The sequence below is a fragment of the Poeciliopsis prolifica genome, unplaced genomic scaffold (assembly GCF_027474105.1).
Source record: "Poeciliopsis prolifica strain line A6 unplaced genomic scaffold, Auburn_PproV2 SCAFFOLD035, whole genome shotgun sequence".
In the NCBI taxonomy this organism is placed as follows: Eukaryota; Metazoa; Chordata; class Actinopteri; order Cyprinodontiformes; family Poeciliidae; genus Poeciliopsis; species Poeciliopsis prolifica.
Genome location: NW_026562410.1, coordinates 1,160,161 through 1,187,733, shown reverse-complemented (window position 1 = coordinate 1,187,733; position 27,573 = coordinate 1,160,161). Strand labels below are relative to the sequence as shown.

At 39.5% G+C, this 27,573-nt stretch overlaps 2 protein-coding genes and 1 long non-coding RNA gene across 3 annotated transcripts in view; 2 read left to right on the top strand and 1 right to left on the bottom strand.

Annotated features, from left to right (window-relative positions):
• The first annotated feature begins 145 nt into the window (after window positions 1–145).
• st8sia5 (ST8 alpha-N-acetyl-neuraminide alpha-2,8-sialyltransferase 5) lies at window positions 146–14,000 on the top strand. Its single transcript, XM_055052361.1, is given in 10 exon segments — window positions 146–1,084; window positions 5,207–5,314; window positions 5,554–5,629; window positions 5,631–5,650; window positions 8,642–8,734; window positions 9,791–9,877; window positions 10,360–10,504; window positions 10,662–10,774; window positions 11,255–11,347; window positions 11,952–14,000. Coding segments are annotated over 10 exon segments (1,344 nt in total). The 5' UTR covers window positions 146–938; the 3' UTR covers window positions 12,415–14,000.
• A 2,513-nt stretch (window positions 14,001–16,513) lies between these two features.
• LOC129374148 (lipoxygenase homology domain-containing protein 1) overlaps window positions 16,514–27,573 on the top strand; it is a 31,166-nt gene continuing 20,106 nt past the window's right edge. The window contains exons 1-16 of the mRNA XM_055052404.1: window positions 16,514–17,237; window positions 19,344–19,458; window positions 20,959–21,039; window positions 21,747–21,931; window positions 22,499–22,597; window positions 23,269–23,417; window positions 23,506–23,629; window positions 23,790–24,040; window positions 24,118–24,253; window positions 24,350–24,510; window positions 24,633–24,719; window positions 24,805–24,940; window positions 25,065–25,219; window positions 25,310–25,470; window positions 27,103–27,179; window positions 27,309–27,505. Coding sequence (XP_054908379.1) covers window positions 16,514–17,237; window positions 19,344–19,458; window positions 20,959–21,039; window positions 21,747–21,931; window positions 22,499–22,597; window positions 23,269–23,417; window positions 23,506–23,629; window positions 23,790–24,040; window positions 24,118–24,253; window positions 24,350–24,510; window positions 24,633–24,719; window positions 24,805–24,940; window positions 25,065–25,219; window positions 25,310–25,470; window positions 27,103–27,179; window positions 27,309–27,505 — 2,838 coding nt within the window. The remainder of the gene's footprint in view (window positions 17,238–19,343; window positions 19,459–20,958; window positions 21,040–21,746; window positions 21,932–22,498; window positions 22,598–23,268; window positions 23,418–23,505; window positions 23,630–23,789; window positions 24,041–24,117; window positions 24,254–24,349; window positions 24,511–24,632; window positions 24,720–24,804; window positions 24,941–25,064; window positions 25,220–25,309; window positions 25,471–27,102; window positions 27,180–27,308; window positions 27,506–27,573) is intronic.
• On the bottom strand, window positions 23,321–23,844 carry LOC129374149 (uncharacterized). The gene is made up of 3 exons (XR_008607461.1): window positions 23,772–23,844; window positions 23,499–23,679; window positions 23,321–23,408 (listed from the first exon to the last, which is right to left on the bottom strand). It is a non-coding gene; the product is annotated as an uncharacterized LOC129374149 (long non-coding RNA).

The following is a 27,573-nucleotide window of genomic DNA, read 5'->3' as shown; positions in this document are numbered from 1 at the left end:
GTGTAATTGGGGCAGCATAAATTGTTTTTATGCTGCCCCCTGCCACAATAGCGTCCTGGGCAGTGAGCCAGAAAGGAGGTTGTAAAAACGTTATTTTTAGCGACATCCCTGGAGCCCTTTTAGCTTGCAATCAAGCTCACATCGTACCAGGACAGTTTGGGAGCAGCCTCTCCACGATTCCCTGCACCCTCGTGTGACCTGGATAGTAGGGGAAGTTGTGAGCGCCCCGCAGCATCCTTGAAAAGCAGTCCATGACCTTGGGCTTTGGCTGAGTAAGGACCATGTGAGGGGAGCGCGGCGCGGCGCGGCGCGGCGCGGCGCGCTCCCGTCAGCCTGCCTGAGAAAAGGCGCATCCTCCTCTTTTCATTGCAGTCACGTCTCCTTGCACAGATTTGAGATGAGGCACAAAGGGATGTGAATTTATCCTGTCAATATTATGTCAGCAGATTAGTGTTAGCCAACAGGAGGATGAAGCCTCACATCGTACTTTGCGTGTCCCTCCTAATTTAACCCTTCGCGGGGGGTTTCTTCGCTGTTCTCCACAGCCTGCAGTGTCTGCATCGGACCGAGCGACAGCTCCTCGATGAGATCAAGAATCAGGCGCATCTCCAGAACCCTTCGCTGATTCTTCATCTGACCACCTTTGCGTAACGAGTGAAACCACAGATTTTTTTTCTTTTTTCTTTTTATTTTTGGGGGGTGGAGGGTGGGAGAAGAGGGGAAAATTGGACGTGTTGCAGAAAAGATCAGCTCTGTTAGTGAATTAGATGATGCTTTCCATCCATCAACAATGAAGCTTTGGATTGAGGGCGGACGAACGGCGTAGAAAAGGTGGCGGACAATGTCCAGCTCGGCTCGGCGGGTACTGAGGCACCTGTGATCCTGGTTCTGGATGCGGCGCAGAGAGACACCTACCCGGGTGTCACCGTCAGCTCTGGATGCTGCGCCGAAAGATGGCATACACCGACCCGTCGTCGGGCAAAGACATACTCGGCAGTAGATCCCTGTGTTTCATATTCATTTGCGCATTTGGACTCGTCACGCTTTTGCAACAGATTCTTTATGGAAAAAACTACATCAAGAGGTAAGTATTGATCTCCTCCTCCAATCAGAATCTGGCTTGTAATGTAAGGACAAAATAATCAGCTTTAAAAGAATAAAAAGCATGCCTTCATAGTCATTTTCACGCTAGTAAATAGTTTAGTAATAGACATAAAATGTATGATAGAATAAATATTTAAAAAATACTCATTCTAAATGTAAGTGTTTTGAATTGAACTACACATTGAGAAACAGGGGTAAACAAGCATTAGATGGCCTAACAGAACAATAGCAACTAACCATCCATCTTTTTTTTTCCCAGCAGCATAGAATTTATTTTTTGGTGTTTTCTGAATTAAGCGTCATGAATCATACCATAAACAGCGCTTCAGCTGCATATGGTAATGTTTTTCCTTTCTTTTTTTTGTTTGTTTGTTTGTTTTTTTCCCAAAAGCCTTTGTTTTTTTGTTTCAGCCTTCTTGACTGGTCATAGCCTACATCTTTTAGAGGCATCCGATTCTGTCAGCGTAAAATGAAAGCTACTACGACGGCTGCAGACAGCAGCATGTTAAAGATGATGTGTATTTCTCGTTGGTCCACACGCAGCCACTGCAGAGCTGTGTCAGCTGCAGCTCTGCAAGATAACGTGATGAGTCCTCTTTCACGCACCCTTTTATTTTCTTTTTCTTTCAAAGCCCATTCAACGAGCCATCTTTCCCTAACTCTCAGGAGGATTCACGCTTTTTGACAGAATCAGTGTGAGACGAGCAGATGCAGAGAAGCTGGGATGTTAGATCTCTATGCCATTTGCAAAAAAAAAAAAAAAAAAAAACTCACGAGGAACACCCATTTCTCAGTTCAAGAACAGGACATCTAAATATTTTTCTTTTCGCAGAGAGAGCACATATATGCTTCCTTCAATGAAAACATACATGTGCCGCAGGATGAGCTAACCTCCTCCCCTCCATCTCTGCCACCCTGCTGGGCCCAGTCTGATGAAACTCAGTTTGGATTCATGCATCCTGACTCCTTCCAAGAGAGATCCATGAATTCAGAGCCGACGTTCACGCACCTCTCTCCGTCTGTACTCCCCTCCCCGCCACCTAACATCTCCCCTTGACTTTACTTCTTGCTTTTTCCACCAAGCCCATATGGGAAAGAGGCGGGAACAAGCTTCACAACGGATACCAGTGGGATTCAGCGGCAGCCATTTTGCTACAGTCTGTCAGCATAAGTGGGGAGACGGTGGGGGAGAGACTGTGAAAGGGTGTGATGAAATGAGTGTGCTTGCATGAGTGTGCGAAATGCGGCGCTGGGAAGACAAAAGAGACGCTGCCTTCTTAACAACAAGGAGGTCTTCCACATGGGTCTGACCACACCCAGCTTCCTCTCCACCTAAACTAAGAGAATGTCAAATAATCCTGCAAACTGGGCATGTATGCATGCGTCACAGAAAGCAAATGCGCACCTGCAATGTATCTCAGATGTGTTGTTGCTCTTTGTACACATCAATCCCATAGATTTCAAAGGGCTAATACGAGGTCAACCATTAAAGTCAGAGCTGAGGCATGAACATTGTTACACTCAGTAAATCTGGCCCTGTAGTTTCTGCAGGGCTGTGTCCCCATGAATCAGCTCTCTGCCTGCATTCCCTGACATCAGGTTATGAGGAAAGATGGACTGTGAAAACGGCAGGGCTACAGGTAGTTTATTATGATCCCTATGATTGACATACTTCTGCAAAGGAAGACAGTGGTGACTTCTAAAAATACTCTGTCAGGGGGATTAGAGCAAACGCCGCAGGTTGGGAAGAGGCTGGTTCGTAACTGTCCAAACAAGAGGGGTGTAAGCAGATTTGATTGCCTCTAGAGATGATCCATTTTAAGAGTTTATTGTGTCAGATTTCATTCAGTCTACGCTGCCTGAAAGAAGAGTTTGTGGTTTGAAATGTGAGTCTGACAATCGGTTAAAAAGCTTTTTTTTTTTAAATTTGACTTCAGTAAAGAGCTTTGGAGTAGGATATCTTTAGTTTAAAAAAGTGTGTGGTTGGGGTGCATGTAACAAATATAAGCGAAAGTGTATTTCTACGGCTTGTTAATATAATTAGAGACAATCTAAAGTAAATTCAAAGTTGTGCGACCTTTTCTTGTTTTTAATAATCCTTAAAGTTGTTCGTTGGACAAGCTATCCACCCTGAAAAGGAACGACCCAAATCTAGTTCAACACCCCAATTTTTTTTAGTTGTTTATTTTTTTTACCTGGAATCTAATTTTGCTACGACACAATGGCTACAAAGCTAACAAAAACATTGAATCTTTACATTTCAAGAAAGGGATTCACTGAATTTGTGGCCCCGTTTCTTGCGAGAGAATCTTTTAATCACACAGCAAATAAATAAGTGTGAAGATTTTGTCTGACTCTGTTTTGATGTATTGCCTTAGGCAGAATGTGTGTTGTGGTAAGATTCGACATTCTGTTTTGACTCATTGTTAAGGTGATGACAGACCAGCTGCAGTAAAGTGAGATACTATGAGCAAACAGAGGGTATTTGCATTACTTTTTGGGGTTTGAAACATTTGGAACCACTTGAACCGTTTTGTTCTTTCTCTTGTTGACCTCAGTCCCCACTGCATGAAACTAGACTTATCCTTAATCTTTTGATTGCGATTCTCTTGAAAGTTACTGCACATAAACGCCCTCCCAACTTTTATTCTGGATGATCACGATACTGGAAGTGTGCCTTTTGGGGCTTTACAATAAGAAATTAAAACACAAGCAAGGAAGAAATTGAATCAATGTTAGCAGATGTTCATTTATTGGGACAGCAGGGACACTTAATGACGCTCATAGAAGTTGCTAATAAAGTTTAAAGTTCTACAGAATCTCAGTTTCTTTGCCAGCAGGCCCTCAGGGTGGATCAGAGGAGGACAAATGGACAGATCTGTGCCTGTTTGTCTCTTGACACTTGGATTACTGTCTAAACTGAGCACATAATTAAGTGAGTGGCAGCAGATAAATGGTGTAGTTGCTGCTTAGTTGGGATCTGGTCCAGCTCCCACTGTGGTAAACAGGATAAATAAAGTTCTCCTCATCGTTGGATTCAAGATATTAGACTAAGAGATAATCAGTGTTCAGTAGGCAGGTTTTAGTTGCCTTAATCGTTCTGCTTTGATTAGCTTATGCTTCATTTTATGTACATGTACCCCCCCCCACCAAAAACATCTCTGATTTGAGGATCTTCACTCCTACCGCTGCTTCGCAGAGTGGGACGGAGAGGCACTCAGCAAGGCTAAAAGTGCCTGCAGAATGGCATTAACACAAGTCCCCCGTGATGAACGCTCGCTCACATAATGCATCCAGAGAGGCTCTTAGGGTTCACTCTCCCCCACTGAAATTAGCTCAGTGCCCACGGGACACTCAGAGAAATGACTCACATGTATACTTGCATAACTGTCAGTCGCATATTAAAAGTTTTACGCCCCGTTGTGCTTGGAGAGATGGAATGTGTTTGTTTAAAAATGATGTGTTTCAACTATAATCTCTTTCTAAAATCAAATTCTTTTAAACTGGAAACCAAATTTTTAGTCATCAAAAAAAAAAAATATATATATATACACATATATATATAGCACCAATAGTTAAACTGATGTTCTCTTTAAATCCTCTTTACAAGTAACAGGCTGTGAAAGTGGTCTAAATTGGCATCTTTATGTTGGCTTTAAATTGGCCAGAGAAGACTTGGCAAATCTGTTGGCATCAGTCCCTCAGATGCAAATTGACTTTTGCAGTAACTTGACTCTGATTATAGTTTCTCGCTTTAAAATAAATTGCTGTTAGTACATCAAGTCCACGTTGAACAGTAAAATGTCTAAGTCACACTCAGATTTAGGGAAAGAGCCCAGCAGAGCATGAATTAACGACTCAAATCATGGTGTCGTCAGCAAAAAACATCATTTTAAACCATGTTTGATGTCATACTCTGTTTTTTTTAAACCTGTGCATGACTGAGGGTGTGAATGTTCAGTTTTAAGATGCATGAGTGGATACATGGTCTTGGTTGTGTGTGTGTGTGTGTGCATGTATGTGTGCGTGTGTTTTTGTATGTATGTATGCACAGAACAAGGACCAAATAAGTACCAAATAAACTGACTGATTTTTTTACTAGTGCACAACAGTTTAGCCGAGTCAAAGGGGACGAGACCGGAAATTGGACCGGCCCCGTTAATTTCTTCGATGACGGATCTCTGAAGCCTGCCAGAAATGGAAGGAAAAGGTACCTTTCCATCCTGACTAACCTCACAACATCTCTATTTGAAAAAAAAAAAAAGAATGAGTATGTGTGTGTGAGAACAAGAAAGAAAGATAGAACTGATTATATACGACCCAGGCCAGCATGTGTGGACTGGTCTCCTCAGAGACCAGTCCACTTCTTCAGGTTGAGGAAGTTGGCAGGGGGTGGTGATGGTTCAGGACAACATTTAACTCTAACTTGACCTGTCTGCATGTTGACAGATGTTTCCGTCAGAATATTCAGCCTGATTCACAGATCTCCGTAATAGTCACACCCTGCCTAGCTGATATTAAGAAGAAAAAAAAAACGCTCTCAAAGGTAGGCCTGTCTGAAGGCATTTTCTAGTCTTTTTCACAGAAACCCAAGAATGCTTCTTTCTTTTTCATTAGTTTGAAGGGTACAAACTCATATTTTTCAGTGCTGGTTGCACTTAAGATTTGCTCTTGCATGCTGTCTAACCCCGTCGACCACCCACCTCCCCTCTCTCCCCCAAGCCTCCTTCCACCCTCCGACGCTGGTTGAGCCACCGTCTCTTGTTGATGTTCTGGCTTCTCCTTGTCCCTTTGTGTCCCCATCCAGCACCCATCTCCAAATGCCCCCTCCTGTGTGTCATGTGTTTCTGCACAGCTTTCTGTGTGTATGCCATGTAACATAGTGTGGACACTCTGCTCCTTCTATCTCCCCTTCTCACATCTGCATTGTCTCTCTCTGCGACATGGACTTACTCCCTCCTATTATACTTTCCTGCTGTTACAAGAAGACAGGAATCCCCCCCCCCCACCCTAAACCCTTTCAAATCTCCAAGTCTTCATAACTGTTGTCAATATCTGAGGTAAAATGCTGGATTGGTCAATCCTAGATGCCTTACGAGATGAAATTCATCTCGTCGAGTTAATTACTTGATGTCTTGCTTTCAGACATGAACGGAGCACACTTGCAAAGGTTTCATCATCTTAGCTAAAACAAAAACAACCAAAAGAAATTGATAGCTGAGTTTATTATGTCAGGTCTGTTATTCAAACCGTGAATAACCTCAGAAATACACTACATCATCAGGAGGATGTAGACAACCAGTTTTATCACTCCCTTTTTGTTCAATTCCATCCCAGCATCTTGTTCCTTTTATGCATCACTTTTGTTGTATTGCTCGTTGTACTTTTTTGTTTGTTTGTTTGTTTCATATTCTTGAAATCGCTCAGCTCATTTACTTCCAAAGGCACAGGTAATATGTTTTACTTTTCCATCTTTCAAAATCCAATGTCCCATTTAATATTTATTTGACCAAACTGACCTTGTTGCTGCTAAATCCCGCCTATCCTCAACTGCTTTGCATGTCGGAACAACATAAATTAATTGATCATTGTAAAATGCCTTCTGTGCATTGACTTATGAAGGGAACATTTCCTTTGAAATTATTCAAATCTTTTACTAACCTTTTATTTATGGTTCATGATTAATAACCATTGGCAAGACAGTGATGCAAGCCTGGACATATTTTTTTTTCTCTGCCTTTAGATTATATCTATGTCTCTGTTTAATATCAGTGCAGCCTTTTAATTTATTGGAACTGTTTTGAATTCACATACAAGTCTACATGGAGAGCTTTCTATCACAGAGTGCATTTTGCACTGAGCTCATAATCTAAAGCCACAACCACAAATTTTGACATCACTGACATTCCATATAGTACCATTCGTAAAAGCTCTGGGTCTCTGTGTCCAGGCTTGCATTAAAAAAATACAGACACTTACTTCTGCATGCACATCAACACCCTTGGAAAGTTCCATTATGTTATGCAAAAACATTTTGGGGTTTTAAAAGCCATGAACTTTCACACCTTTTTGATAGCTTTGGAAGAGAGCGCCTCTCCTCCACTGGTGGCTTTATTGCGGGTGTTACAGATTTACTGAGTAAAAAAAGCAAAAACAGTAAAAGACAACATGTGCATGTAGTTTCACCACATAGAGCCTATAATGACAAGACCAAGCCAGTATGCAATTTGTATGCAGTGGACATGGATACTTTCATTTGTATTTATACAAAAAATATATGTATATTTAGATGTGTTCTTATTTCTAGCGTATTTTAGACAAAAATATTCATTGTGGAAAAATTGTGAAATTGTACAGATGTTAAAAGTAGGCACAATAAAGTCATTCAAAATTGTAGGACGAAAAAAATCTGTAACACTGTCAGATTGTAAAGATAATGAATATTCAAGCTGATTTAAGAGTAGAGGTTATACATGTAGGAAAATAATTACAAGCTGAAATAACTGCTCGACATGTAACTTACCTTAGAGATTTTAGCAAGCTGCAGTTTAGAATTGTTTTTCTTTTTTGGGACAAATTTCTATTAGATAAAGATGCCAAAAGTACATTAAACATTACATTACAGATGGTTCAGACCTCCTCCTGTTCTCCCTCTCTGATTCTAGACACAGTCATATAATTTCAGGCTGACTTCTGCTGATCACATATTAATAAATACCTGTTGATTTTTCATCAAATCAGTAGGAAGTCCACAACTGAGCTAATATATTCAGATTTTTAATGCATAAAAAGGATGACAATTTTTTTTGTTGCAAATGTTCTGGTTATTGTAACCATCTCAGTGCAGTGATTTATGTATTTCTTAAGTAATTTACCAGCTTATAGTGTGTCATATTATGATCCATTGTTTGCATGACCAGTTGTTTATGTGTCTGTGTCTCCAGTGGTGCAAAATCATGAATTATAGTTAAAATTCCCTCTTATTTTCAGTGTTAGTTACTGTGTATTGTGATAAAAAAAACACACTCATTCTCATATTCACCAGACATTACACTGTAACCATTTCCCCATTTTAACCTAATAAGCTTGAATCAACCCCTTTTTCTTTTCAAATGTTCTTTTATATGAGAAAAAAACACATTAGAATACCAAAATACCACTTTAAAGTTGTGCAAGTGTCATTATACTTAGTTTGACATGTGAAAATATAAGAGGTTCAATATTTCGTATCGCATTGGTTTAGTCTAAGATGTTACAGAATCTGGTGCAAGTGTCCATTAACCAGAACACTACTGTCCTGTTTGTGATGCCAAAAAATCAGTTGCATCACTTCTCTCATTATTTCATCCAAAAGTGCTACCTGTACTCTTATATTTCATAAACTCAAACCATAGACATACCCTGGCAAGTTATAGAGTGTTTATTTTACTGCTCATTTGTGCACATTACAGTTAACTAAAACAGTTTGTTGTCAATCTGTTGATTATCTTGTGTGTCAGCTGCTGCAGGCAGAGGATGACTGTGTTTATCCCTCCAGGTATCTGGAAAATTATGACGGCTCTTTTGAATTCAACTCCACGGCTTGCAGGGAGCTCAGACAGGAGATTATGGACGTCAAAGTCCTGACGATGTGAGTGACTGTTCATGACGACGCCGATGTTCCCACAGGACTATTGTCATTCATCTGTTTACAGTGACTGGCCTTGGTTTGACTGTAGAATTCAGCTCTATCAAGCGTGTGGCTCCTTCCTAACTATTTAAGATCAATACATATCTGCCTTATGATATGTTTGCCTTTTTAACCCTCTGAAGAGAGGCAAAATGTAATAAAACCCACTGTTATGTCAGGCTTTTGTACAAATATGACCAGGAGTGTAAATAATGGGGATTGTACTTTAAATGTGCTTGGTCTGAGAGATAAAACTGATTGTTTGTCTTTAAATGCAACAAAAGTCTTAGTTTGATCCCCATGCTGAGGAAAGGAATGGATTAAAAGATGTCTGTTAAGACAGTGAATGAAAAACATAATTGTGTCCCAACTTATGAATGACTGATAGCATTGTGCTGAGCCTTCAGAATTACTTCTGTGAAACTGTGAAGTTGTCTCTAAATTAATATTTTATACGCCATGAGCCAGTCATTTGATTCTGGTGTATTGGAAAAAGCATGCATCTAAAAGTTGTCATATGGTAGCTCTCAAGAACCAGACTAGGTCACCCCTGCTCCCAGGATGTTATAAATAACATTTACATAATGCATTTGTTTATTTGCTCATTCAGCTTCATTGCACATCTTAATGAGCCTGACGTGCCAATAGCAATCTCAGCAGTTTCTTCTCTCTGAAATGAACAAGATTATCATCCACTGACCTTTTATGCACAGAATCCAGGCTGTTAAATTTTTTTTTGCCATATTTATTCTGACTAAAGGTTTTTTCAGCTTCCTTGCTTTTATTCTTCTGATGACATGAATCAGATTCTTCAATAATCACAACCCCCCACACACCCCCCCCCAAAAAAAACAAAGAAAATAAAATAAAGAAAAACCAACAAAGAAACTTGACTGAAATGGCTTTGTCAGCAGCAAATTACCAGTGCAGTTTTGTTTTTCTCGTTTGTGTATTGTCACATGCTTACCTGTTGAATATAAGCAAACTGCTCCTAAATCTGTGACTTTTGTCTTCCAGGGTTAAAACCTCAGAGCTGTTTGAAAGATGGCGAAACCTACAAATCTGCAAGTGGGAGCAAAACAAAGAGGAGACCAGCAACTTTAAGTAAGCGCCATTCATTTCAATGCAAGAGCTGCATTATGAAAATCAACCTTTGATTTGAGCATTTTGGGATTTTGTTCAGCACAAAATGGGTTGTTTTTATTTTCTGATTTTAACTTGAAAATGCTTTTAAACACTTTCTACTATTACCTCAAAATAAGATCAGAGAAAAATATTCAGGCACTTCTGAGCTCTGAACGAGGAAATTGTAGAAAAAAAAGCTAATAAAACACACATTATTCTACTTTTATACCTTCATTCCATCATTGTGGTTTTATTTTGAAATCTGCAAGAAGATACATGGTTAAAGAAAATATTGTGCCAAATAACTTAATTTCTTATTGAAAAATAGTCAAAGCACTTTTTATTTCTTCACTTGGCATCCTGCATAAAGCCTTTTTAAATGCAACAATGTGCATGGAAAGATAAAGCACAGTCATCATAGCTGATGTATCTTTATTGATTTCATGTTTTTCCATCCTAAGGATGTCTCTGTCCCGCTGCTGTAATGCTCCATCCTTTTTGTTCACCACCAAGAGAAACACTCCTTCAGGCTCCAAGCTGAGGTACGAGGTGGACACCAGTGGCATCATCCCTATTACCACCGAGATTTTCAAGATGTTCCCAGATGTGAGTTCATTTTCTCTTCATGTGTTTTGGCATCTTTATTTCTGTTGTCTTCTTCTCAGCTGCCGGTCTAGTAGTTTTTTGTACCATATGAGATCTTTTTTCTATTATTATTATTACTATTTATGAAGCTCTTATATTGTGATTTTCTGAAATCTAGGATATGCCATTTTCCAAATCCCAGTTCAAAAAATGTGCTGTCATTGGAAATGGTGGCATCATCAAGAACAGCAAATGCGGAAAGGAAATCGATTCAGCCGATTTTGTTTTCAGGTATGCAGGAAATTATGTTTTGGTCTTTCGTTATTTTCGACAGATTAAATTATGTTTTGCTAGAAATGTTTCTGGAGAAATTGAAATAAATTGTTTTACAGGTTAGTATCCTTTCAATCAATCCTTGTTTTCATATGAAAAAAAATACAAATAAAAGCTCTAACTTAATCTATTTAGTCATCTTGTCATTTTTACCGTGGGTATGTTGTAAAAAACATAAATATAATATAATACATATATTATTTTCATGAGTTTAAACCTGTTTACCTTCTCTATTAGTTTATTACACCATTTGAACTTGACTGGACATCAGAACAAGACACTATCAGAGTGAAAATTATATATTTTGATTTGAATTTCTCATCCTAAAATTTCAGTTTCAGAGAAAGGAAAACAGCAGGAAACATCAGTACTGTACACCTCTTATGAATTCAAAGTAAAAAATAAGGACGTTCTTTATTTTCCTTCCGTCTCTTGCAGATGCAATGTACCGCCCATCAATGAGAAATACTCAGCAGATGTGGGCACCAAGACAGACCTGGTGACCATAAATCCAAGTATTATTACAGAAAGGTACTGTGAATATGGAAGACTTTACAGATCCTATCAAAAGAATTTAAAACGCTGAAGATTTTTTGTTGTTGTTTTGTTTTGTTTTACAACCACCAATGTCAATGTATTTATATTGGGAACAGAATTTGAATTGTAAATCTGAACACTGCATTGATTCAAACTTTACTTATCAATGGAAAGGGAAACATACAATTATGTTTGTTTTTTTTAGCACTACAAAGATAATATTGATCATGTAAATGCTAAGAGCCTCCTGGTTACTTTAGACCCGTGGTGCTAAGCTGCAGTCCTGCAGCTTTTAGATATGCCTGTTGTCCTACACGTTTGAATTAAATGGCTGCCTCACTAGCATGGGCTAATATTGGAGCCAGCTGTGCTGATACGTTGCAGGACACTGACCCTTGAGACCTCTACTGAGCACATTATTGCTTCCTAATTATTTTCTACACTGTGTTGGTTGTTCGCATAAAAACCTAAGAAAATATATGAAAGTTTGTTGTTCTCGCTTAACAAAATGAGAAAAAGTTCAAATTGTCTGAAAACACCTTTGCAGTGCATTGTTTATCTTCTTAACATCCATTTTTCTGTTTTATGTCCTGTCCAGATTTCAGAAGCTGGAGAAATGGCGGCGGCCATTTTACGAAGTCCTCCAGAACTACGAGAACTCATCAGTGGTGCTACCTGCCTTTTACAACACCCGCAACACTGACGTGTCTTTCCGAGTTAAGTACATGCTGGACGATTTCGACTCCCAGAGAGGCGTGTTCTTCTTCCACCCGCAGTATCTCCTGAGCGTGCAGCATTTCTGGGCGGTGCAGGGCGTCCGGGCCAAGCGCCTGAGCAGCGGCCTGATGCTCGTGACGGCCGCCATGGAGCTCTGCGAGGAGGTGCACCTCTACGGTTTCTGGGCGTTTCCCATGAACCCAGCCGGCATCTTTATTACTCACCACTACTACGACAATGTGAAGCCACGGCCAGGCTTCCACGCTATGCCTCATGAAATTTTTAACTTCATCCACATGCACACGCGTGGGATCATCCATGTACATACCGGGCGCTGCACATGATCTATCTTTTCTCTTTCTTTCTGGTTTTTAAATAAATGTGTTTTGTTTTTTGTTAGAATTATGCACTTGGCAATTGGAGTGCACACTTATTTGCTCTGATTAGTTCAACAGTATGGTGAAGATTGCTCGCTAGAACACGTTTCTCTTTTTAAAGAGCCTCCACAGCTGTCATGTCACTGTGGCGATCTCCGAGTCGCTGTCCATAGGATGCTCATGTTCAATATAAAAAGTGATCTTCATAATAGTGTTGTTTCTGTGACGTTTTTGACGTGGCCCTGCTGTACAGAGGTGTTGTTTTCTACTGGGCTGCACGAGTGTTTCAGCTGAAACGGGGCTCCAGTGGGAGTGGCTTCATGCCCCGTCTTTTAACTTTCTCTTGGACAGTCCGTGGGTGTTGCAGCTCAATGTTTGTGTCAAACAAGCCTATATTAGATGATGCAGCAGTAACATCTTCTTGTCTACTTTTGTAATCTCTTTCCTATTCAGCTGTGTGAGTACTTTCAGACTCAGATGAAAAGGCCTGTTTCCCTGGCCTGATTGCTCTCTCAACAAAACAAAACAAAAAATAAAACATCCCCCAACCCCAATATTTAAGATGAGACACCAATGTGTTTAATTATTTTTGGTTTGGGGCAAGAACTTTTACAAAACCGAGCAGCATGCTGCTACAAAACAACCCAGCTGTCGATCTTGTCTTAAGCCATTTTTGCCTTATAGAATATGAAATCCCTCTGGACAATGTGCAACGCACCCAAGCTTATGTACAAATACCTTACAGTGGAATGAAATGTTGGTTTGGCTCTTGAATGAAAGGAAATGTAAGGCTTGCTGTAAAAAAAAAAAAAAAAAAAAAAAAAACATATGTGCCCTTTCTAGCTCATGTTCTGCTAAAATTGTTCTCTGTAAGTTGCATCCATTGCCATAAAATGCTCTGCATGAATTTACTCTATACTTGGCTTTGTGTGTGCCTGCTTTAACGATCACTGGAATATGTTTACACTTAAGCCTTTTCACAGTGCATTGGAGGTGAAGACAGGAAACACAGAAAGACCAAGTCGGCTGTAGAATATAGTAATAACTGATTAGTGCTGCAAGAATGATGACGGTTGCTGCCCTTGTTTGTTGTAGAACAAAACTATTTAATTTAATGTTGCTTTATCTTACTTTCAACTATATAGATTTGATTGCATTTGTAAAAAAAAAAAAAAAAAAAGAATCACACATTTCACTACTGGAAAGCTATGCTGATTTACACTGGATTTTTTGTACTTTTTGAAGATTAGACAAATGTAAATTATTATTTTTGCTTCTCTATTTGTGCTTAGCTAAAACTTAGTTTATTTTAAGTTTCAACATGTTTATAATTTTTATAGGCTCTTTATGTACTTACTGCCCACAGATAGTGATGAAATTCATCAAATATAGACACCAGAACAAGTCTGATAACAATCATGAATGACTCAAGACTGGAAAAAAAGGTTATGTTTCGGTAGGAGGTATATGTTGGTCTATGGTACTACTTAACTCTTGATCATTCTTTATATTGAGTGTTTGTAAATAAACCTGTTTCGAATTTCTTAAACGGATATTAATGAATGTGTGTGTGAGTTACCTACCTATTTCTAGTTTGTAGTGTAGTTTGGTGACCGACACATGAGGGTGCTGAGGGTTCACATGTTCTCTAACACTTTGTCTTTCTACATGTAAAATGTGTTGTCTTGTAATCAAAGAATGAAGCCCAGAGATTCAAGGATGTTCAGGATTATGAAGTTATTTCTGCATTTTTCTGTCCTATTCTTTCTCCACCCAGTTAGTCACAAAATAAAAAATAAAATAGATAATTTGTTGAAGGGGGAAATATGTATATTTAACTTAAGGTTATTGAGAAAATATAGATATCATTAGCAGCTAGATATAAGAAAATTACACCTAAAGGTGATTCTGCAACTCCAGTCCTGGAGTGCCACTGCCCTGCAACTTTTAAATGCATCTCTGCTCCAACACATCTGAATCAATGGGCTGAATTACCTACTTGGCACGTCGACAAGTTTTACAAAGGCCTGGTTATTAACCATTCATTTGATTCAGGTGTGTTGGACATGGAAGGCATCCAAAGAACAGTGGAACATGGGGGTTGGAGTGGCAAAGCCCTTTTTAAGGTCTTTCTAAAACAAAAAGATCTTAATGTTGCTTATATATAAGGCAAAGTAAATTGCCTTATTTCAGAAATGTACACAAGTTAGAAGAATACAGGTACATTTAAGAGCTCCTATCAAAAATATGGAAAGATGCAATAAGTGTGGATCAATCAATGTAATGGATCAATAAAAAAAAAAAAATCAAATGAAAAAGAAGGATGTTTTGTATAAATAGAGATCACTGTGTAGAATCTAAGATGGCTGCAGGATTTTATTAAAACTAATGCAAAGTTTTGGTTTAAGACAGATTAAGAAAACATCTCTGGGAAATTATAGGTCAATTTTTATACATAGTGGTTTAAAAATCCAATACAGTAATGCAAACCGACCAATCACCTACTTGCTTTCTGTTTAAGGAATAACATATTTTCTATGGTTTTTCAGTGTAAGGCATTTAAATGTTCTCATTTGTTTATGTAGTGAAATATAAGACGACAGTAAACAAAATCAAACTTTAAAAATTTCCTGTCAGTTTTAATAGTTTCTGCGCAAGTAAAAAAAAAACCAAAACGTTTCGACAGTTTCACCGAACTGCACTGTTTGGTGTAGGTTTTTAAAATCTCCAAAATAGATCTCCAAAGGAACATCTTGGGTCCAAACTGTTTGGCAGCATGAAACTAAAAATAGGCATCATATTTTCTACGCCGTGCTTTAAATTTTTGATAGGATGAAAGAGCATTCTGTCTCCGAGCGTAGGGGGGGTGATTCTTCACCGAGGTAAATGAGGTCTGCTGTCTTCCATTTGGTAGGGTAATTTGATGTTGACAGATCAATATGACCATGCTCTGCCCTTCCCCTTGATGCTATAGTGCATCAGGTGTCAGATGGCAGCAATAAGACTAATGGGATGATATGACTCATAGTCAGGGGCCCATGTGGGTGCCAGCAGGATAGGAGTGCAATGAAGATATGTAGTTGCTTTTTTTGTACCTTCATGAAACATTAAATAGATTTTTTTTTCTGTTTAAATAAAATACGGCCTTACATGTCCAGTGTTTGATTTATTAACACATTGTTTGTGCCCAAAATAGATAGAAACACTAATGACTTTTGTCTTCAATTTTCTTTATTTTCCATAATTTTGCTACAATTTGTGTTATCAATATTAGAACAGATAAAGTGTTAACGAGCACACTGATTAATAAACGGTTAACTTAACCCAGGCTGCATGTTACTTAATCCACATGCAGCCCACAATCCACACATGCATAGACAGAAGTCCAGTTGAGATTAAGCCCCATATAAGTAAAATATTAGATTTTATTTCTGAGCTCAGTCAGATTGATATTTTTTTTTTCATCAAGACAATCAGTTTCTTTCTTTCAAAAGCTACACACACAATTCTCAAAAGAAAACTCCCCCTCCCCGAATTGCCACTGTATATAAACGGAAATATTCATTTTCAGCCTGTTGTAATGATCATTCACTCAGATTTAGCTTCTCCATGCAGTTGCAAAGGAGTGTGTATGCATTTGTGCGCGCGTGTGTTTGTGTGTGTCTGCAGGTAAAAGCGAGACGCCCCCGGTTCGTAAAGCGATCCTGACACCATAAATAATGGAGGATGCCGTGGCAGGGAGGATAAGTTCTCTGGGCAAGGCTCCTTTTTCACAGGGCTTTCTCCCTGTAGCTCACGTGATCACTGAGGTGCCAGTAATTTTTCATGAGAGGTGTTTGTGTGGTTTATGTTCATGTACCACCCAAGTAGCACGCCATGAAGGGGGAGATTCCCCCGTTTCAATACCTGGAGACCATACGTCTTCAGCTTTACATGCCCGGCGTCCTGCAGATTTCACAGTTCCAGAATCTGACCATAGCCAAGGGTCAAATGAATTGTCTTACACCATTAGAAACTCAAGGCAGCACTTACGAAACTAAAGGCCAGGGAAGTGGATGAATAAAAGATGCCGTCGAAACAGAAAAAATCCACAGCTTCGGAAGAAACTGAAGAAGTTGATGACGAAGTGGAGGAAACGGAGCCAAATTTAAAGGAGAGTGGCCAGGGTTTGACCCATGGAGACGCCACAAAAAGAGGAAAGAGTCGGAGGAAACACAAGAGCACAGGACGCTCCGAGACCCAGGAGCCGCCAGAGAAAGAGAAGAAGGAAAAAGAAGGAGATAAGGTGAAAAAGAAGAAAAAGAAACCAAATGACGATGCTGACGCTGAAGCTGATGCTACGGTTTCAAGTAAGGATGCTGAGGGTGAGCAGAACAACAACGAGGAAACAACCAAGCCCAAAAAGGACAAATCTGAGCGGCTTAAAGAGGACGTGACTGAGGGGAAGAAGAAGCAGAAAAAGAAGTCGTCCGTAGAGATTCCAGAGGGAGAGGAGGAGATGGGGTCCAAGGACAAAAAGTCCAAAAATGGCAAGAAGAAGAAGAAGTCTCATGATGATGACGGTGAGGAGCCTTTGATCGAGGAAGACGAAGAGGAAGAGGAAGACTCGAAGAAAAATAAAAAGAAGAAGGCCAAGAAGAGCTCTGGAGACAGCGATGACGATAAAAAGAAAAAAGGGAAGAAATCCAAAAGCAAACAGGTGGACTACGCCTTGATCTACCAGAACGAGCTGCTCAACTACCACACAGACTCTTCAGATGGATATGAAGACGAGTACTACAAAAAGAAAGGTAAGGCTCACACAGTGCCAAAAAAAAAAAATAGAGAACAAATCCCAGATGTTCTTCTGTGGAAGTAAATAAATCTGGCCTGGTTGAAGGTTCTTGCCAGCCACCTTCAGCTCCAAGCATTATCAAGCAGGGGAATCCCTCTGTGATTGTTCTGGATGAAAGCTCGGTTATGTTCCACATGAATGGAGCCAAACAGAGGAGCTGAGTGCTGTCCCAGTCTCAGGGACTGGGACAGCACCACTGGGGCCACGGAGGATCAGGAGAATATTCAGGAGGGAACGTTGTATTCTGAACAATACGTTTGGTTGTAGATAGATTTTATTTCCAACACAGTTTAAATGTACATTTTTTCAATCCATGAGGTTATTTTAGGGTTTCAAACTGAAAGTGATAAATGAGAAAATGGGAACACGGTTCCCCCCACATTAATTGGCTCCTCTGGTAAAGATACCTTGAGGATTTGTGATGCGTAAACGTTTAGATGATGCGTCTGTCTGGGAGTTTTTAATCAGTAATTCACAACGTCTTCCTCAGTTTTCACTATAATGTGATCCAATGCTTGCTCTTCAAAAATGAGAGACAAAATCTAATGTGCAGTGTGGCGTCACAACACAAAGTAAAGCAATCGGTACAATAAGATCTCAATAACTTTGATGTGCTTTATAGTTTTTTGAACACATTTCTATCTTAAAGTGGAGAGTGCTCCAGCTCTTTGTACATGTCTTTGCTCTTTGACTGGCTCACCCAGGTGACTTTTACCCTGAGAAGTTTAACAAAGGTCAGTTTTACCAGGCCACTGTTCATCTGATTTTATCAGGTGTCTCCCTTTCTCTTTAATCGGATCTTCATAGCTCAGATTGCTGTTAATTAGGAATCCCTGTTCTTGTTGGATCAATCTCATCCTTCTGTTGCCAGCTGGTGCATTTTTTTCTTTTTTTCCCATCTCAATTTTTTTTTATGTCCTTCCTTACATCTATCATTGTGTTATTCATTAATCTACAGCATCCATGGATAAGTGTTTTAGAGGAACCTGATCCCTCTGAGTGAAATAACTTTGCCCTCACACAATGTAGGGTAAAGAAATTCATACTTTTGAAGTTTCAGGTATAGGATTCCTATAAAGTGCACAAAAGATTATTGGAACAACCAATTCTGACAAATTGTCTTGGCATTATTGCACCTGAAACAGTTACTTTGTCCTTGTGAAACCATGTCGATTAGAAAGAACTATTTACATCTTAACCATTCTTATTGAAATCCACAAACCACATATGTCAAAAATATGGATTTTACTCTGATTAAAAATGTCAGAAGATCTTTAGAAAACCAGTAGAGAAACTTTTTCCTGGCATTTCATTCTGGGTGATCCAAAGTGCAGTAGAGTCTCTCCAGTGGGTTCTGGGTTGTGTGGCGTACAAGCTGGGTGGCAGAGACAGCTGGTGCCTATGCAGGATGACAGGGCATGTGTGGAGCGGAGGGTATCTTGTCATAATGTTTGTGTATGTTTATTTTATTTTTATGCCATAATTTTTGGGATACACTAGAGTGAGGGGAAACATGATTATTGCTCCCTCCAGGCTGGTGCACATTAACTTCATCAAGAGGAAACATTAAATTTTTATGCCTCCTTTATTTGTAAAGATTGATTGGGACATTGTTGGCAACAATACAAGTTCTGCCCCAGTTTGTTATAGTGAAGTCAGTCATAAAATATTTATTAGTTCTACATTTTGACTTGAATCTACGGAGTTATGGATCATGATCATAAGAGCAAAACCTCAAATAAAGCTGCTGAATGAACTTCTTCTGTGTAGCGGCTGGATTCAATCTCAGGCTGAGGAACTCTGTCAACAGGAGAGAAATGATCACATATTTCTATAAATTCCCTGTTTTTATCTAAAAGGTGCCTTGGGATATCATTTTTGTTGTGAGTTGGTGCTGTAAAACTAAACTAACTTAAATTCAGTTTTAACTAAAGTAAAACTTCTGCTCCAGCTAAATAATTTGGGGTGATTAAAGCCTTCAATCAGGGTTTCTCATAAATACAAGAGGGAGTGTCAAATATTTTGTTGTTGTAGTTAATATCCAGTGTCCTCTTTCTTACAGTATATGAGGTGGTTACAGTCACAGGTGATGTGAAGGGAGCTGGGACTGATGCCAATGTTTTTGTTACCCTCTTTGGAGACTTTGGCGTCTCACCCAAGGTTCACTTGGCGAGCAAGTAAGTATAATTATGGTGCCAAAGAAAAAATGTTTCCCCAACAATTCCACCTTTTGATTTAAGATAAAGTTTAATATGTTTTTATGTTTTTCAAGATAATGTACATAACCACTGATGTTTACAGGTTTCATATGTTTTCAGAGTGAATCATTAACTTTTAATGTTTTCTGTTTTTCCCTAATTCCTCAGCACAGAAAAGAGGTACTTGCTAACTGGTCTACAAAAAGATGGCTAACATTCTGTACTTGTGTTTGCTTGTATTGTGAATATGACACTGTATGGGAGAGAAATCCTATTCAACTTTCCACTGGTCACTCTAAAAGCTTTGACATTGGAAAATAGACTAAATGGTTTTCTTGTGAAGCAGGAATCTCTCCTTCATACAGATGTAAAAAGAAAAAACAACAATAACAAAATATATATATATATATTGGACTCAGAATATCTGGAGTAAGGAGGAACTATATGACATGGCTTGTCTTCGTTTCCATTCACAAAGGAATGAAAGAAGACCACGATGTCATTTATGCAGATGATCAAATGACTTTCAGGGGATCTTATCAGCAGCAGGCTGCTTTTATCTCCTCTCACGTTGACTGACTGCCAGGGCCACTTTGGCAGCATATAGGACACACACAGCTTATTGTCAACCGCTGTGGATCATGTCATTCACACTTTCCATTCATTCATTTCAGAATGCATCAACATGTGTTGTATTCAGTACGTCCACACTGACAGCTAATTTGATAAAAATACTGAACAAAGATGCCTTTGATTCTTCTGGTATTTATACAATAAACTTCTGGCTTAGTTAGCAGTTTCACCTTACTCCGATATGCGTCTGGTCCTGCCTGTATCGTGTTGTGATAGGTTTACACTTTGCACACAATACAGGTAAGGGAGATGCTTATCTCTTTCAAGCCTCCAAGGCACATTAAAAATGTACTTCTTTGGAAATTCAGTGTGATTACAGCAGATTTAAATTGCATGAATTCCAAAGTTTGCAGTATCTCCTTTTCATCTTCGTGGGCAACTTGAAATGGAGTATGAGGGCACATGGTCACCTGTTGACAGTTCATGACTTTAATCCTTGGCCTTATCGGAGTAACATTAAAAATAAAAAAATAAAAGACAGATGTGAGTCTGTCAGGGAATCTGTCAACAGATAAGAGGTCATCTGATGCGCAGTCTTGGGTTAGAGGGGGATTTCATGTGCTCACACATTCTGTTTCCTCTCAGCGAGGGGCAGAAGTACGATACATGAAAAAGGAGAGAGGGGTGAAGTGGCAGAGTCTGAGGAAGGTTTCAGATTATACCACCGCCATCAGTCCACAGGGGTCCGTTAAGCCAGATCAGCCAGGGTGACGCCCTTTTACAGATTCTGAGATCAGTTCCTTTATCCATCTGTTATAATCTCACTGGATTAAATAATGGATGTTGCTCATGCCAGATTTCTCAGAAATGTTTGTCACATGTTTTTTTTTTTATTGTTATTTACAGAAGCCGGAATGCATTTGAGAAGAATAAGACGGATGTTTTCCGAATCAAAACACAAAATATTGGCCCAATTAAAAAGCTAAGGTACTGTATCATATGAAAATGCAAGCCACTATAAAACCTCTCTTCATTGCTACACTTTAGTTGTTTCCGTCTTTGGATCAAATGTTTCAAATTCCCAAGGTGCAGGCCGCTCAAGGAGTGTAAGCTTCATAGTTAAATAAACCACGGAGAACGTAAGCATGTGTTTATCTGTTGGACACAAAGAGATTTTGTCCAGTGACAAAAGGTTTAATCCCATCTGTTGTTATGAGTGGATGACGGGGAAGCAGAGCTGCATCACAGTCAGCCCACACGAGTTATTGACTCAGGCAAGGATTTATGAAACCCAAAACTCTACACATGCAAAATTACCACCTCTACAAGTTCAAGAGCAATCACATCGCAAGCTTTTCATCTCGTCTCACCATCACTGTTGCCATGGAGACCACTCGGCTAACAATTGGATGCATTTTATATGAAGGAGTTGTAGCTAACTGCAACCGGTACTCAGGTCTCTCTCAACAACAGCGTTTCTCCTCCCAATTTTCCAGAAAGACCAGATTTAGCTACTGGGTGGATTGTTCAGACTCTTGTTCCAGCTCATTTCACTCAGTCAGATATCTTTGAGCCTCACTGTATGAAATTAATAGCCTTGTTTAGTATTAAACTATAACGTTTTGTCTTATGTGATGAGATGATTAGAGAGTGCAAATCAAATGATGTGAAACTCTGACCTTTGTCTTCTCTAGAATTGAACATGACAACACAGGAATGAGCGCCAGCTGGTTCTTGGACAGGGTGGTGGTGACCGACATGATCCGGCCCCATCTGCGTTTCTATTTCCCCTGCAACAACTGGCTGAGCCGGGAGGAGGGTGACAACCTGTTCGTCAGGGATCTCCTGGGCAGTCTAAACCCCGTAGATGTCCCAAAATGTAGGTCACAAACTCCTCTTACAAAACCACAAAACAATTTCTTACTATTTGGAAGACATTGTTTGGAAAAGTTGTGGATCGTAGTAGTGATTTGTAAATGTAAGCCGAGGCGTCACAAAGGACACAATACATTTTTAAAGATGAACTGAGTAGTAATCGCATGTGTTTGACAAGGAAGACACGTCTCTGCCTGAAAGTCTGCAGGCTGTCCTATAGTTTCAGGTTGCAACTGAATGCTATGCCAGTGTAGTCCTCGGGTAAAACTGGTCCCTGTGACCTCTGCTGTAATGTGATCTAACATCTTAGCACCTAATGACAATCAAGTCCCGTACTGTAAAGAGACTGTGCTATAAGAGACAGTCGTAGCAACATAGCTGTTTGTCAAACACACACCCAGAGTTATAAATGTTTAATTTGGAAGCCATCTCTTAGGTAATATTTGAGGAACCTTAAGGAAGGCAATAGAGCAATTTAGTATTTTCCACTGTTGATGGGAAATTGCATTGGATGCTTTTCCGGTGATTTTCACAAGTCATGTCTGGCCTGACGTTATATTCTGTCTTGCAGTAAATAAATATCTTGTGAGTGTTTTCACTGCTGATATGAAGGGAAGTGGGACTGATGCTGATGTCTTCCTGAATATCTTTGGAGAACATGGTGACACAGGTAATGTGAATACAGAGGACTGTTAAGGTTGGGTCTTCAAATGCACTCATTGACAATAAAGCGTAAACACAAAGGAAATGAAAAGACAGTGTACATGGATCTGTATTACAATCATTGAAATGCCAGATCCATTGGGTCATAGAAATGACAGCATTCTCCATTTTAGAAGTTTGTGTAGACACAGACCTGCAGGTACCTTCATGTACACATTAGCTTCAACAATTTGCCAGCTGTTCATCTGTATACCCCATATGCCAAACGACACAACAACCCCAGACTCACGTGAACTCACAATGCAACTCCACTTAATCCTGTCAATTGGGGTAATGCTGTATAATGCATTTGCAAGGAATGCTGCATGGTTGAATAGTTTAGCAGCTGTCTTAGTCCACTTCCTTTCCATTTGTCACCAATTCTGTTGTTCTATGTCCTTGCAAATTTAAGGACATAGAACGTCCATACCATCTCTCCCCAGTTGCACCAGTTAACATCTAGATTGAACCGTTGTTTCTTGGTGATTAACCTCTTGAATCAAACTTATTTAGATTCAACATCAGTCCAACATAAAAATAAAAATCATACCTATTCAGGACTTTACTTTCAATAACTGCAACTATGGGCTTCTTGAAGTTTCTCTCTGTAATTCTTAATCATATTTTGTAATATGAAAGGCGAAAGAAGACTGGATAGTGACAAAGACAACTTTGAACGTGGTTCAGAGGACAAGTTTACAATAGAGGCTCCAAACCTGGGAAGGCTTAGAAAAATCACCATCGGCCACAACAACAGAGGTTCCTCAGCTGGCTGGTTTCTAGACAAGGCATGTAGATGGATGAAGTCACAGGTTTGAAGATGTGCACTTCAAAAATAAAAACTGCTAATTGTGCTTAATGTTTCTTACCTCACAGGTTGTGATAGATGATATGGGCAATAAAGAAATATATGAATTTCCAGTGAATCGCTGGTTTGCCATGGATGAAGATGATGGCAAAATACAGAGAGACGTCTTGGTTGGATCACTGCAACCAATGGGTGTGACAATAAATGCCACAACCTTGTGTTTTCTACACTTTAAGCATGAACTACAAAAAAAAAAATCCTATTTAAATGCATTTAAAGAGTGTGTTTTTAATTTATGGATTACATAAATTACAGTATAAAATGTCTTTTTTACCTTTCTCTGCCTCTTCAGGGATTACATACAATGTTCAAGTAATGACTGGTGATATCAGAGGAGCAGGAACCAACTCCAAGATCCACATGGTTATGCATGGCTCCAAGGGATTAAAAAACAGTGGCAAAGTTTTCCTCGAGGGTGGCGCCTTTGAGCGCGCTCTCATCGACACTTTCAACGTCGAGATCTGTGAACTGATCAGCCCTCTCAGCAGGGTCACCATCGGTCATGACAACGGTGCCGTCGGTGCGGGGTGGTACTGTGAAAAGGTTCTACACATTTCTAATTGGTGACAAATTGATTGTAACAGTGTGGTTTATCCATTAAGCAGCCATTCCGCTTGCAGGTGGTGATATACTGTCCATTCACTGGCATTGAGCAAACATTTCCATGTGGGATGTGGCTAGATGAGGACGAAGGAGATGGACTTATTGAGAGGGAACTGTATGAGATGGTCTCGCTCAGACAGAAAAAACAGAAAAGTGAGTTGTCACTGCAAATAAATCAAAGAAGAAAAATTATTTATCTTTAGTTATACAAATTTTGTGCTGGAATCACACTCTTTTTATTCACGTCAGAGTACCCATGGTCATTGTGGATTTGGACCTCAGACATAAAAGGCGCCGGCACAGACGCCCAAGTATTCCTGCAGATTTATGGAGAGAAAGGAAAGTCAGATGAGATCAAACTGGAAAACAATTCAGACAGCTTTGAACAAGGACAGATTGACAAATTCATGGTACATCTGGGATAATCTCATTCTTTATTTGGTTTATTTGTGATATTGATCCATAAAATGTTCCTATTAGGCGATTTTCATGTTCTTGTTTATACCTAACTTTTTTGGGGGGGTTTCTGTAGATTGAAATGCCGGACATGGGAAGATTGTTGAAATTGCGGATCTGGCATGAGAAGAGAAATCCATTTGCTGGCTGGCATTTAGCGAAGGTGAGTCAGGATTATTCTTTTTGTTGTGTGTAGAACGTTCACAAACCAGAATACAGTAAAAGGTGTGCTTGATGACTTTCTGCAGGTCACTTTACTCAAGACGCTAACCATGGACAAGTATTCTTTTGAATGTGGCCGCTGGCTGGACATCAATGAAGATGACAATGAGATTGTCAGAGAGCTTCCCGCCACAGGAACACTCATTGATGAGCCGCTGCCCTGTAAGAAATCATGACATTTCCCAGTTATTAAAATATGTAGTGTTTTAGTAACTGTTCCAGGGGTCAGAAACAGTGTGAATAGTTCCTAGTGCAACACCAGCTCTTCTCTGATACTTTTTTTCAGTGATAAAGTATCGGGTCACAATCTGCACTGGCAATGTCAGTGGTAGTGGTACCGATGCCAGCGTGTTCCTCAATGTCATTGGAGACTTGGGTGACACGGGAGAGCGTCTCATGTATATGAGCAAAAACAACGTCAACAAATTTGAAAAGGGAAACGTGAGTAAACTTTTAAACTAAATTTCACATAAATTTACATTCTTGTGAAACGTATCTCAAGTCTCTATTTTCTCCTCGTTTTGTCCACAGCATGATGAGTTCCTCATCGAGTCGGTCTTCCTGGGTCAGGTGCGGAGAGTCAGAGTGGGTCATGACGGCCGTGGTGGAGGATGTGGTTGGTATCTTGATAAGGTGTTGGTCAGAGAGGAGGGGCAGCCAGAGTCCTCTGCCACTGAATTCCCATGTTTCAGGCAAGACGATACTCTGCACATGAGGCATCTTGAGCTATAAACTGAAAATCTGAGCATATATGCTACATCTGTCCCAGGTCCTGTTTAAGGTCTTTGTTGGATTTACTTCAATTTGCTTAAACTCAGGTACAAGGACAGAATCAGAAAAAAGAGGGAGCAAAGCAGCCAGAGTCGATGCACGGGCGTTCACGTCACACACCGGTTTAGAATGGATCTAATCTGATATCCAGGGTTATGAAATAAAATCTTTACCCATTGTTGATTTAATTAGCTTTTTATTTTGTGATCATCTAACAAGTTTTGATATAAGACAATGATAGTTTTGTCTTATATGAATAAAAAAATCATCAGAAAAGACAAAAAAAAAACTAAACCAAAGAAGAAAAAAACAATGCACTCACTCTATTAAATCTTGAATAAATGGTGACTAATTAAATGTTTGGAATTAACCATAATTTCAACTGTCACACCAGATCGTAATTAATGATGGCAAACAAATGTTCTGTGATAAATCTTGTTCCAAAGTTGCTTCAAAGTGTTAAGACACCTGCATGATGAAAGCCATCGTCCAAAAAAGGAGAAACTGAAAGCTCAACTTTCCCAGCAGTGGCTGGCTGGCCAACGTTAGAGCAAGACGACTCACCCTGGGGGTAACAAAAGAGCCCAAAACTACTTGTGCAGCCCTCACTCGCCTCAGCTAACCCTTTAGTGACCATAGTCATGTTATCTTGAAGATCCCCAACACCTTCACGAAACATTTCTGCAATAACATTCGAACATGGTGAGGTGATGTTACGGTCTGCGGCTGCTTGGGTAACTTAGGACCCGGGGGATTTTGCCTAAATGCATTTATATCTTGGACTGTTGATGCTTTTTAATCTTTATGTTCAGTAAAATGTAAAAATGATTTTACCTGTAGGAAACTGATAACTATTTTGTAATAATTCACATGTTTACATCCTTATTGTTCTGCACAAATCCCACTAAGCCAGTTTGTCAGACGGCTAAAATCCTTCCGGCATTTTCAGAAGTCTTCTCACTGATGCAAATTGCCCATGTTTGGGGTCAGTAGGTTTCCAATGGCATGTGTTTAAGTAGTTAGGTAAGAGCTGGATGGCTTTGCCATTACAAATGGAGACTAAATGCATGCAGCCAGCCAGCTCTCTCCTTCTGTAACTGGAGTGCAACCGCAAAGCTGGGTGCACTGTTACTTTGCAGGAAAAAAAGTGTTCTTCCTGCCTGTCTGTGTTGTTCATTAGAGACGGCTTGGGAGACTTAAGAAGAGGTAATGAGACAGAGAAGCCATGTTCATGATTATACAGGCAATTACTTAATCCAGTCAAACTCACATTATCACCATTGATGTGAAAACTTTGGTTGTGATAAATATCTATTTTTTATGTTTAAACTGCGCTTTTAGTTTAGAGCTGGTTAAGTATGACTTACATAAGACAAAGATATAAATCTGGTTGCATGTGTACATTTCATGTTAACTTTTATGAATGCTGTATTGCTTTGATTTTGTGTTTGTCTTGTTATAATGATTTTTCTTCAATATTAGTCATTCTCATGACAACAATGTACTAACAAATATATTTCTCAAATAAATATAATATTTTTTTTTTATTCTAGGTGGCTAGATCGCAATGAGGATGACGGACAGATAATCCGTGAGTTGGTCCCAGCTGGAGACGGGGTGCGTCTCTTTAGTAAGTCACTGCAAAAACATTTTTTGAAACACATTCATTGGGGGGAAAAAAGCAAAACAAAGAACACCAAACAAATAATTTTGCATTCATATTAAAATTGGAATAAGCAATGAAACATTTTGCGTGCAGATGTCGGCTACCACATCGCAATCAAGACAGGCAGTGTGAATGGTGCCAGTTCTGACTCCAAAGTGTTTGTGAAGCTGTACGGTGAGAAGGGCGACACGGACAAAGTGATCCTGGCTGTCTCAGACAATGACCTCAGGAATTACTTTGAGACGGCAAGAACTGACATCTTCACCCTTGACACGTCTGACATCGGAAAGGCAAGTGTGCTGTATCTCGAAGAAAAATCTCAAATAAAGAAAAGTCACTATATTTGAGGATAATCCCT